Consider the following 11746-nt stretch of genomic DNA (forward strand, 5'->3'; position numbering starts at 1 on the left):
CAATTGATTCGTCCAAGTACAAACTTCTAATCAAGAAATTCAACATTTGAAAATTGAAACTTCTAAAGTACAGTGAATTGGAGTAATTGCGAGAAATTCTTAGGTCCGTCAGAAAGACCACGTTGCTCTGACTAGCCACACACAAAAGGTGAGACATTCTTGTATTGGTGTTCCACACACTCTTTACCGATTCCGCCCTCAACGCAGTAAGGTCTCTCACCTTGTGTGTGTGGCCCGACAAGCGATGGCCCATCCGCTGGACCCCAAGAATTTTACATAGTGGGTGAAGCCGTTAAAAGTGTTTGTTAGCTCGGGTGGATCCATCAAGATTCAAATTCAAAGTGAGGCGTGAATCACGTCGTCTTTTCGTTCTTTTGCTTCATCACCATAAAGCGAGAAATTTCCATAAAAGGCCTCTCGTAAAGGACTTTACCTATCCATGGTACACCACCCGAATAATATCTTAAATCAATAACACACTGTCATACGGTAAAATTAAAACATATTGTAGTGTGTTATTGACTTAAGATACTGTCACCGTTTGCATCGCATTCACTTCTATGCCACTTGGATTCTCATAACAACAAAGTAGAAAGCAGGAAAATAAATGGCGATGAGAAAGAGGGAATGCACAAGAGCTCACTTAGATATGGTTTTGTATTTTATTCATTGCAATTACAAAATTAATGAAATGAATAGTTGGAAAATAATATTTGAAGGATTGATGTTACAAGTGCTATGCTACAAGACTGCATCTGGATTGAGTGAGTGTTTCAAAATTGGAAGAGATAATTAAACGTCACCTTCACGATCGCCTAACAACAGCCGTTGCAAAGCACGGATGGTGGTTGAACTCGAAAGAAACCTTGAGTGAGGGGTCTTGGGCTCCGGCTCGGCTAATCACGTTTAAGGCAATGCTATTGTGCTCAGCTACTTGCTCTAGCCTTCGTAGTTCGGCCAATTTTTCTGGGTCGTTTGAAAAACTACTCTTGATCTCCTTTGCAATCCTCTGAGCATCCTTAAAGTAATCATTCATTACTAGGTTCTGTGAAAAGGAACAAGTAACAGTAAGCCTACCAGAATATCAAGGAAATACCGACCAGTGTTAACAGAAAATTCACTCACTGATAAACGAGCTTGGGTTGTAGATTCCACGAACAGGGAGAACGAGACATGGTCAGGAATGCAAGCTCTCTGTAGGAGCTCAAACTGCTGAATAAACCTCTACAGAAATAGTGAGAACACACAGGACATGTCATTCGAGGTCAGAAACTTGTGCAAACTATAAACAGTAACTTCTAAAGTAGCTCCCAATATGCATTTCCTGTAAGTACGTTTTTTTTTGGAACTGGATCGTGCGAGTATACCTCATGCTCAGTATTAAAAGGGCTTCGACTTTGTACAAGCATGCGGTCATTCTTCAAAGCAGCAAGCATCTGGATAGATTGGATTCATCAAACTGAGGATTTTTAGTGAAATTGTCGAAGCAAAAATTTATTCTAGGAACGGACAGGATTTTTCCTTAGATTAACAATATAAAATGGCCCGGTTGATGATATAAAACCACAAAACTAGATTGCTACAGATAAAGTCCAAACCTAAAAGCAAATTACTTAGTACCGTCGGAGGCCCAAAAAGACCTTATTCTCTAGACAGCCATCTTAAAAGGTATTTCCCGGAAGTGGTCATTCCTTCAACTCATAAATCAGAAACTAAAGCACAATTACCATTGTAAGTCCTTCAGCAAGACATATTTGGCACTGAAGAAACAAGACTGCAGGTGGAATCCGATAATCTCGTGCCACATCTTTAACAGAATCCCTTTTCTTCTTTCCTTTCCGTTTACCTGATCATAAAACACAGGATGCACCAGATGGTGCATAAGTAGAGTAAATTAGCTTTGACGAGCCACATCACATGCAAATATACAAGAGAATTCAGAATTATTGATTAAGTTTACAGGATATAAAAATACTTACCACTGTCATTGCAAACCACCGTCTTAATATTTGTTTTCTCTGCAAGTTTGATCAGGACAACATAGATATACCAATATACCATGCAATATTCACTGAGCGAATAAAGCTCCAATTCAAAACCTAAAATGAGAAATCGCGAAGCTATCCAGTATGTTTGCTTTTCCACCCAAAGAAGGATGTGTTGGAATAATTTCATGCTGACATTCTGTGGAAATCCAATATCCAAATTGGATAAGCAAAATTATACTGGTTTTTGCATTTAGGTTTCACTATGATCACTGAATAGCAAATGAAAAATGAAGGAAAATTTAATCATCAAGAAGATTTAACACTGCATAGGTAGAGATAATATAATCAACACAAACATGGCCATTTCTCAAGTTATTAGACAATACAAATGATGATGTCATCGGCCTCTTATCTAGAACCTGAATGCATCCAACTGTATTTGATGATTACCAGATCAAGTAAGTTAGCGGGAAAAAACAATAAAGTAATATTCTCAGAGAGCAGCATACCTGATCATTTGAAATTTTTGCGTTTACTCCAAACTCCTTTCTGAAGGCCATCTCTATCTACAAATCAACATTTTTTTAAAAAAGTAAATAAAACTATCCAAACAAAATTCAATCACCAGTCAAATTGGACAATCAGTAGAGCGATAAACAGAAACATTAGATAATGATAGACACAAGATATACGTGCTTCATAGGATTATCACTTCAGAAACACAATACCTTATCAGGCCTGAGCAACTCAACAAGTGTGAAACCGAAGAAAAACTAATAAATATCTTGATTTGAAGATAGTTTGGCATACCTGTACAAAAACAACGCGCCAATCTTGTAAAATCTTTCCAAGCTTACGCCGTTGCCATGCACCATTTGTGCATAAAACTTTTAGCAAATTGATTACTAGCTGCAGTGCCCAAAATATTGCACATGTTAGAATCAGCACCCAGTGCAAGTGTCTAGAAGCATACTAAACTAAAACCAGCCTTCCCCCTCTGTTGCATGCACGCTTAAAAGGAGAGAGAGAGTCTTATTAATTGTTCTATTTTGTACCCAAAAAAAAAATGTTCTATCTTCTCGTGCACGCATAATCACAAGCTAAAATTGATAAATCATCATAGTCCTTGATCCACCTTATTAGAAAACAAATGAATAGTTCCATAACATAACATGAGCATATTTTGAAACTATCATAACCCAAAAATACAGAAATGGAAAGAGATCTAAAATCAGTCCAGAGAAAGCATTCACTTCACCTGTCCCAGTTGAATAATAGATTCCTGTTTCTGAATATCATGGCTCCTTGTACTCTCTGGTAATGCTGCAGCTCGAATAATAACAGCAAAGACAGGATCCCTACCATAGAGTTTCCCGTCTTGAACCAGCAGACGCTGTTCAAAAGTTTCAGGTCAATAATTCATAAATATGCCAACAGAACTCTTAGCAATGAGTATCTAGAATAAAGTAGAAACAAATGACACAACCGACCTGAAGATGAGCTCTTGCTACTAAATCTGGCTGAGATTTTTGAAACTCAACCACAAAGTGCAAAACACTTTCTAATGATGGGTCTAATGGGTAGGAACATATAACATCAAGATCACGAAGAAGTTTAATAAAATATTCAACAGCCTGGTACAACAAAACCAAAGCAAAAATGTCATAATACTGGAAGTAAACTACTACAATTATCGGTAGCAATTATCTCATGCTCACCTTTTTCCAACTCAGAATTTTTATTGCACGTGGTGGTGTAGGGGCAGATAATCTACAGTTTAAACTAGCATCAAAGCCAATTGGTTCACAGCCAGAAGCCGTAGTTTTATCTTCTAAGTTGTCTTCATGACTTCCAAAAGTACTTGATCTAAGGAACTCTGAAGAGCTAAGAGTATATTCTAATTCAGATATGCAGGAGGCTATATGTTTTCTGGCTAACTCCAATCCTCTCCCTTGAGGCCGCTTCATAGATGTAAGAACATGGTAAAAATGCTGAAAGAAGAAGAAGAGAGCTCTTTTTATTTAACTTCTACAAGATGGGGGCATTTATATTCAAATGCATGGAAATGTGTCCCCAGATGAAGCAGATGCATATAAGATAAATGAACACAGGGTAAGACCTTACGAAAGCGTAAGCGGCATAACAAAGCCTTGCAGTAACCTTCCTCCAATTCAGAATTATTTTGTAGTGACACCAAGTCTGCAACAAAAAGCAAGTATATGATGACGGTGGTGCTTTGTTCCAAGCTATAATTCAAGATAAAGTAATATTTCTGCGAAAATGAATGGATATCTACCTTCTAACACTCTGGTTTTTGATGATGGTGCTTTACAGGCACGTAATTGGCGGGAAATTGTTTCTTCAACAGCATGTAGCATTGACAAGCACTTTTCATCTCCATCCCCATTCAAAGGAAGACCATATGTCATTGTAAAAAGGTCTTCTTCCTGCCAATGAGACAAGTTTGATCAAAATTCAAAAATACATATAAAAGTATACCATCACTGCAAATTACTATTCAGAGACTAGGCTTGAAAAACAAAATGCACTGAATTGTCACCAGAACATGAAACTATATTTCACTCTGAGGATAACAATCATTTACAACTCACTCGTGGGAGCAGTTAGGTATTTATAAAAAGGACTAAAACAGCATAGGCACAAGATAAATTACTACAACTTAGCGGAAATACTGAAACAGCATAGGCCAAAAGAGCTGTTGAAATACTTTACTTCATGAGTGCGTGCATCTAAGACAACTGAAATGACCGCCTTGCAGGTTGCTCGTATGACTCTGCAATAAGAATTCAGTAAGGCATGTGAAGATGTCCTATCAAGCCTGAGAAGATAGATGCACGAGAAGACAGTTTGTGCTAATGAATGACCCTTGTGCCATGTTGCCTGCAATTTAAAGATTTACATATAGAAACATAAGGAAAGGACAGACTGTAGAACAGACAAATTCCACTGTGAAATGTAGTGCTTTAAAGCATATATCATGAATAGATTTCGGCAAATAACGGGGAAAAAATAAAAATTAAGACCCTAAGTAGCAGTGATGTCTGCATAAATTTCATAGCAGATCCTAATTTTTTACAATAAAAATATATGGTTATCATCTTTTGCAAATAAAAAGCAAGACATTTGGTTTACGAAATTAGGAAGCAAGTAAAGTATAATTTAAGGAGCATAAAAAGGCTTTACTTCAAATTAGCAATAACTAAAGATTGTTTTTCAAGTCTAAACAGTGAAGGAAAGTTCTGTAGCATATACCTCACAGGCTAGAAGATGATCCATGATATCAATAGTACGTTGAACATCAACCGTTTTATCAAAGCTAGTAGGAACAGGAGCAGCACCATCCTCAATAGCTTCATCAACAGAGTAATATTTACATACCATACCAGAATCCATCTTTGGGTCCATTATCTAATAAGGAACACAAACAGAAAGTGTTAAATACAGACTAAGCTAATACATGAAAAACAAAATTCGCATAAATAGAATGCAAAACCATTAGACTGAAAGATTGTGCAACTCATTAATTCTTGATGTCCTGGATTGCGATTCACCTCGTGATCCATACAAAAGAAACAGTTTCACACTAAATTTGTTTCCCAACAACTTATTCAAAGATCATAAATTCTGTGTGAATTATTCAGTTTACAACAATTCTGCATTTACAGAAAGTGCAGACAATGTGTACCTCTAAGGCAGACATCGCAGCAAAAAGATTGAAATTATCTCCGTGAATGAGCATACCATCTTGAAGATCTGTGGCCAAAATCCATCAAAAGAAAATCAAATTAATCACAAGAACCCAAGAAACGGGTAGAACGACGATCCAGTCCACAATCTCAACTACATTAAAACTAAAAATATGCGCATAAATACACACACAGCTATTGCCTTAAATGTTACACTTATTCTGTACAAAAGAAGCAATACAGGTTTACACAGTCCACAGTCTAATTGCAAAGAAAATCAACAACACAAGCTTTGCCATCCAAATAACCTCCGTGAGAAAACACTACGACATTTCAACAATCTTCGGCATACGAACTCAGCATTCAATCAATGATTTCAAGAACAGCCGAAAGCTTACGATCGCATTGAACTAATGGAAACAAAATCACCGCTCTTGATTTAACCACGCACACTTGCAACATATACAGATATGCATCCCTGTACAGAATACACACACACACACACACACACATTAATTTGCACAAATATGCGATTAAACTACTATGTTCACTTAAAGTCTTATCCTTTATGTAATTGTTTTTACTTCGAATTCGAAAGTCCAATACTGCATATATTATATGAAAACCCAATAAGCTTTCGGATTTTCATCCCTTTTCTATACTATTTTCCTTCATTTTCTCGGGAACCAAACAGAGCAGCTGAGGAACTGAGATTCAAGCTTAGGGCAATCAACAAGGGGGAAAAGCACTGACCTTTACAGGCGGCGTCGAGGAGGGGAGAGACGTCGGCCCAGACGGTGTGATCGCCGGAAGGAATGGGGGTGCCGCAGTCGGGTAAGGGGAGGTTCACGGTAGCTTCCTCTGCATTCGTCGTCCCGGCCATCGTTGCAGATGCGTTTTTTTTTCACTGCTGCGTAGGAATATCAGTCTCTTTGCTTTTACTTGTTGGTTGCTGCTGTGCTGCCCACTTGGCTTGAGAAAGAAGAACGAGGATGGAAGAGCGTGCGCGTGGACTGGTTGGGCGGGTCGGCGACTTTAGGTCATCAAGTGGGTCGGATCTTATTTGGTATCAGATCACCCGGTTTCCTTTTGATTTTGATTTTAAACAAAAAGAAAAATCTAAACTACTTTTTTATTTTTAATTTATTCGAGCAATAGTTTAATACTATAATCTAGCTTAATTAAATGAAAATGTGGAATTATTTTTTTATATCATATTTTGTAAAATACATGATGTATCAATTGATAGTTGGAGAGTATAGTCTAGAAAAATATGATCTCTCTAGCATCATTCTAATTTAATTTAAATTAGGGAAGACATGCGAACTTGAATGCAAAAGAGTTTAAGTATGTGAACCCTTGTGCTTTTTACATTATTAGCATAATTATAGAAATGGGGCAATTACGTGGAGGCTCGTGATGCTATAATAGTTGTTGCGATGTAATATGTATGGAGAATACTATTTGCTATAAAATATCAAAATTAAGCATGTTATCATGTGTTTTTTTACATCAACTACCAAAAGAAAATCAAATGTCATAGTGACATTTACGTTACATGAAAGTCTATATACGTATGAGACTTGTTGTGAAGTTTCGTAACACTAAATACAAACAAAAAAATCAAAAGATAATTTCATATATTTGCATTCTTCAGTCCCTTTTTATTTGGTTCACTATCTATATATGTGACAAGAGTATAATAATTTCAAGTATATAGGTAGTGGAATAAGAAAACAACAAACATAAAAAGAATTAGAAACCCTCGGCTACAACAATAGGGAGAACTAACTCTCATCCTATAATTGCAAATCAAGATAGCAACGAAACATCGAGCCTTCTCAACCAGACCGAGTGAAGCACCATGTGAAGCATGTCGTAAGGTTGAGCAGGGCGATGGATCGTAAAATGCCGGTGCACCTCCATCACTTTCTTTTGCAGTTCCAAATACCTCGAGGGCGAAATCCCCCTTAAAATTGTCTTGATTTCGGGTATTTTTTTCGACGGAATGTAAACGGAGAATTTGCTCCAGTCAAGAACGTCACTAAAGGGCAATACGTAGTCGTCGGAAATGAGCACGGGGACGCACCCCACGGAAATTGCTGTGACCACCCTAGCACTTGCCACTTCGTACCCACTAGGGCACAAGCAAAACTTGGCTTTACCCATTAACTTGAAGTAGTCCTTCTTGTTTTTTAGGTACTCGTGCACTTGCACTTCATTGTCTTTGTCCTTCCAATGCTCAAGCAAGATCTTTCTTATGTAGCCGTGAGATCCTCCGGCGAAGAAGGCGAGGATTGAACGCTTGTTGAGGCTTGTATTTTGCGGGGTTGGACCAAATTTTCCATACGGTATGTTGATTTCTGGAATGGAGACGTCTCTTTGTGGCTTAAACCCTTCCGATATATTGGCATTGCATAAAACCCTAATGAAGTTTTGGTATAACTTAGGATTCACTTGTGAAATGTCTGGTGCCTAAAATCCAACATACTAGTTAGTTTTGTATAGATCGACAATGAAGTATATTGACCAAACAAAACTATCTATACCATATTTACTGACCAACACATTCATTTTATCTCTAACATACTATCATTAAATGTATTACAAATAGTTCTATTTGACAGTAACGAAAAATCGAGAAGAGAAAAGGAGGCAAACCCAATCGTGACAAGAAACCAAGAAATGGTCAGCACCTCGGCTTCTATTCCAGTGAGGGTATTTTTCAGCTATAACGCTGATATAATCCATAACCACCCTTTGAAGTTGATCACGGTTATACGTGACAAGAGGCTTGTAAAGTGTGTTGACGATGTTGGCTACACTGATAGGAATGAGGAATAGGTGTGCCTCGTCGGGATGGCGAGCCATGAAGCGGCTCTTACCACTCTCCATCTCGTCTATAAACTGCCCCTCGATGGCGTAGATGTCGTTCAAGGGCCCGGTGTGAACCAGCGGATGCTCTCCTTCCCTGTAAACCCACACCTTCAATCTTTTCTCCATCTCTACGTAGCTCCTGATCGATCATACATATCATCATAGTGCTCAGTTAGACTTTGGTAAATTCTATAGCACGTAAAATATACAAAAATTAAACTAGCTAGTTTCTGACTTTCAATAAGATTGATAAACCGCATAGAAATCACCGTTTAGTGCATTTGTATTGACATCGTACCTGTTACTCGGGTTCCACTTTTGATTACAAGTTTGTATCTGGATTCATTTACGTAAATTCTCATAGATAAATCGATTGGTTAACTATCTAATGCATTATGCTAAACAAAACTATATAATGCATTGATTAAGGTTCACAAATTTTAGGGTAAATTCAATCTAGCTGCATGGCATGAAATCAAGGCAAAGAAATCGACAGGAATGCGTAAAATAGGCTTAGTAATTTGAATCGAATTAATGGACAATTGAGTAAAATGAATCTAGAAGACTATAAATTATCAGAAGCCAAAAGCCAAAATTGAAAATCCTGACCATCCCCTGGTATTCTATCACGGTCTCCCCCGTATAGAAGATTTTCTTGCACCAACTGAATGCTCAAATCAATGGTGACGAAAATTTTTTAGTGTGCTCAGAATACGACTTGATACATCAAGTGTCAAGTGTCATAATATAAATAGTTAATTTTTTTTTAAATATTTAACCAGTTATATTATGACACTTCGTATATCGGACCGTTTTCTGTCATACTGAAAAATCTCTCAGTTGTGATGAGGACAACATAAATTGTAAATCCGAATTATTCATATGGAAAAATTGGGCAACTGCTGATTTTTTTTTTACTTCCATACGTACAATTACCACGCATCAATAATTTTATTTCGAATCGATGGAAACTTTAGTGTAGACAGGATTTAATTTCGTGATAAACGAGCATTATGAAGTTCATAATGCCAATTAACTGTCCACAATTAAAGATAAAAATTAATTTTTCCCATGACTTTACGGTCATCAAAGGTCAAACCTCGAATAGATAATTAAATTCAAATTGAAAGTTTAACATCACTGAATCAAAATTAACCATGGAGAGATAATTGTGCTTAGAACTTAACTGATAAAAAGATTGTGCGTTTCTGTAAACTGATCCTTTTGGGATGATCACATCGTCGTTTTCCTTGTAATTAGACGTTTGATTCTTTTCATGAACTGCTTTCCGGATCGCCTCTCTTGCTCTACCCAAATCTGCTTCAATTCTCTCCAAATTACTCATTTTCTATCAAAAAAAACAAGAGAAAATTGTAATCGGTGACAAAAACAAATTGATAAACGTGTGCATACATTCATGGGGAATGATTTTCACACTCTTTTATCTACTTTTACCCTCTGTTTATTTCCATTCCCTTATAGATCATTGTTTAATTCAACGTTGTGACTAGAAATAAAAGATGAGCGAGTGTGGAAATCATTTTCTGTATTCATGTGCCTAAAAATACTTGATTAAAGTAAAAAACAGAATAAAAATACATTGACAGGCGTACTTTTTTACGTTCTTCCTTCACTATTCCAATATTGATGAAACTCCTTGAGTCATCAGTTGACAAAAAATACGACGGTAACGGCGATGGTGGTGATGAATTGGGTGACGATGGCAACGATGATGGTGATAAGAAAATAATATTGGCAAGGTTGGTTTGGTTTAATGGAGATAAGAAAAAGATAAATAAAAGGAAAAGAGAAAGAGTTGGTAGCAGTGCAGTAACAATGTGAGTAGAAGAACCGAATTCTGCCATGGATTTACTTTCTTTCTTACTTCTTTGAAGGAGAAAAAAATGGAGGGAGGAGGAGGAGAAAGAACACTGTATTTGGTATGGGGAGTGATAAACATACGTGCAATATGTGTGGGACCTACTTATGTAGCATAGTAATGAATTAATCAAAATACAATATGTCGTGCGAGTGAATTGATTCTGGTCTTTAATTTATTTAAAGGTTACACTCACTGTATTAATTATTATTGGTTAATTGTGAAATACATAAAGGAAAATTTGGTACGTGGAGGTTGTAATATATGTGTTTGTTTGAGAGTAAGAAAGGGAGGTCCGGCTTAGAGAGAGAAAGGGTTTAGCTGATTTGAGATTGTGATTTTTTTTTTTTTTAGGTTTCGGGCCTTTATTTACAGTAAATTTTCAAATAGTACAAATATAATGGTAAGATCTCCCAGTTTTTATTATATTTTATTTAAATTTACACAATCACACTTATACAATAACTCTATTTATAATAGAATTTACCAATTTATATTTGTAATCTCCGTTTCGCCATATGCATATGAAACCCATTAGGAATATGAATCTTGGCAAATCATGGTTGAAAAGGAGAATCGTAAATATTATTTTCTTTTCTGTACAAGGAAACAATTCAAATTCATATGGCCACTAGCCAACTCGTTTGCCTCGCAAGGAATTTATAGACAAATTTGGATCTTGTACACGTCGTATGTGAAAGAAGGAAAAATGACAATATTGAAAACAAGATGACGTTTTTTATTATTTCGAAATTGCAAGTCACCTATTGGCCTAGTTTTCATTGTTGGCCTCAGTTTTACATCAAACAAGCAAAGGGGAAAAAAGTTATGTTGATACATACAATTAATTCTCGAGCTTAAAGTTAAGTCTTCTTAACCATACTGAGTGAAGCACCAAGTGAATTACATCAAACGGTTTAGGCGGCCTGTTTAGCACAAAATACCTACGAACCCTACACACCCTCTTCTGCATTTTCAGATATTTGTCGAATGGAATTGCTTGTAAGATGGTCTTAATTTCTAGTATCTTATCAACTAGAATTTGTGCTGAAAATTTGCTCCAATCAAGCACATCACTGAAGGGCAATGTGTAATTGTCAGAAATTAAGACGGGCACACACCCTGCATAGATTGCCTCCACAATTCTTGGGCTTGCAAGCAAAATTTGCTCTGCCCCATAAATTTGGTGTAGTTTATGCCCTTGGAAAGCTTCTCGCAGACTTGAACTTCATCATCTTTGTCCTTCCAATGATCCAGCAAGATGGGCCGGACAGGTCCGTGAACCCGACCGGCAA

The 11746-nt window shown here is 36.8% G+C and overlaps 2 protein-coding genes and 1 pseudogene across 5 annotated transcripts; all 3 read right to left on the minus strand.

The window, feature by feature from the left end:
- Positions 1-621: 621 nt before the first annotated feature.
- Positions 622-6699, minus strand: LOC137738240 (uncharacterized). Of its 3 annotated transcripts, none has more exons than XR_015956844.1 (16): positions 6449-6699; positions 5695-5762; positions 5262-5417; positions 4722-4889; positions 4285-4435; positions 4108-4187; positions 3707-3979; positions 3479-3622; positions 3247-3381; positions 2799-2897; positions 2498-2554; positions 1980-2184; positions 1728-1846; positions 1368-1459; positions 1126-1224; positions 622-1045 (listed from the first exon to the last, which is right to left on the minus strand). XR_015956844.1 is itself a non-coding variant. In XM_068477874.2 (16 exons), exons 1-16 carry the CDS (start codon positions 6576-6578, stop codon positions 806-808), a joined length of 2193 nt encoding a protein of 730 aa, XP_068333975.1. In that variant the 5' UTR covers positions 6579-6698; the 3' UTR covers positions 622-805. The 3 variants fall into 3 exon arrangements, 2 of the variants coding, with proteins under 2 accessions (XP_068333975.1, XP_088542165.1); XM_068477874.2 differs by having other exon boundaries at positions 1368-1436; positions 6449-6698; XM_088686039.1 differs by having other exon boundaries at positions 629-1045; positions 1368-1436; positions 4113-4188; positions 4263-4435; positions 6449-6698.
- An 808-nt stretch (positions 6700-7507) lies between these two features.
- Positions 7508-10200, minus strand: LOC137729661 (putative glycosyltransferase At5g20260). Of its 2 annotated transcripts, XM_088686588.1 has the most exons (4): positions 10186-10200; positions 9760-9920; positions 8357-8711; positions 7508-8170 (listed from the first exon to the last, which is right to left on the minus strand). In XM_088686588.1, exons 2-4 carry the CDS (start codon positions 9915-9917, stop codon positions 7508-7510), a joined length of 1176 nt encoding a protein of 391 aa, XP_088542714.1. In that variant the 5' UTR covers positions 9918-9920; positions 10186-10200. The 2 variants fall into 2 exon arrangements, with proteins under 2 accessions (XP_088542714.1, XP_068324766.2); XM_068468665.2 differs by lacking the exon at positions 10186-10200 and having other exon boundaries at positions 9760-9917.
- Positions 10201-11295: 1095 nt separating this feature from the next.
- The window catches only part of LOC137720122 (putative glycosyltransferase At3g42180), a 5996-nt pseudogene continuing 5545 nt past the window's right edge, over positions 11296-11746 (minus strand).

This window comes from Pyrus communis, chromosome 15 (genome assembly GCF_041283825.1).
Source record: "Pyrus communis isolate YQ-2024b chromosome 15, ASM4128382v1, whole genome shotgun sequence".
Classification (NCBI taxonomy): domain Eukaryota; kingdom Viridiplantae; phylum Streptophyta; class Magnoliopsida; order Rosales; family Rosaceae; genus Pyrus; species Pyrus communis.

Excerpts from the sequence above, each read along its gene's own strand:
- LOC137729661 (XM_088686588.1), bottom strand. The coding sequence starts at position 9,917 with ATGAGTAATTTGGAGAGAATTGAAGCAGATTTGGGTAGAGCAAGAGAG. Across the intron at positions 8,712-9,759 it reads AACGCACAATCTTTTTATCA|GAGCTACGTAGAGATGGAGA; the intron begins GTTAAGTTCTAA and ends ATGATCGATCAG. Across the intron at positions 8,171-8,356 it reads TGGTTTCTTGTCACGATTGG|GCACCAGACATTTCACAAGT; the intron begins GTTTGCCTCCTT and ends GTTGGATTTTAG.
- LOC137738240 (XM_088686039.1), bottom strand. The coding sequence starts at position 6,578 with ATGGCCGGGACGACGAATGCAGAGGAAGCTACCGTGAACCTCCCCTTA. Across the intron at positions 5,763-6,448 it reads CCTCGACGCCGCCTGTAAAG|ATCTTCAAGATGGTATGCTC; the intron begins GTCAGTGCTTTT and ends TTTTGGCCACAG. Across the intron at positions 4,436-4,721 it reads TAGATGCACGCACTCATGAA|GAAGAAGACCTTTTTACAAT; the intron begins GTAAAGTATTTC and ends TCTCATTGGCAG.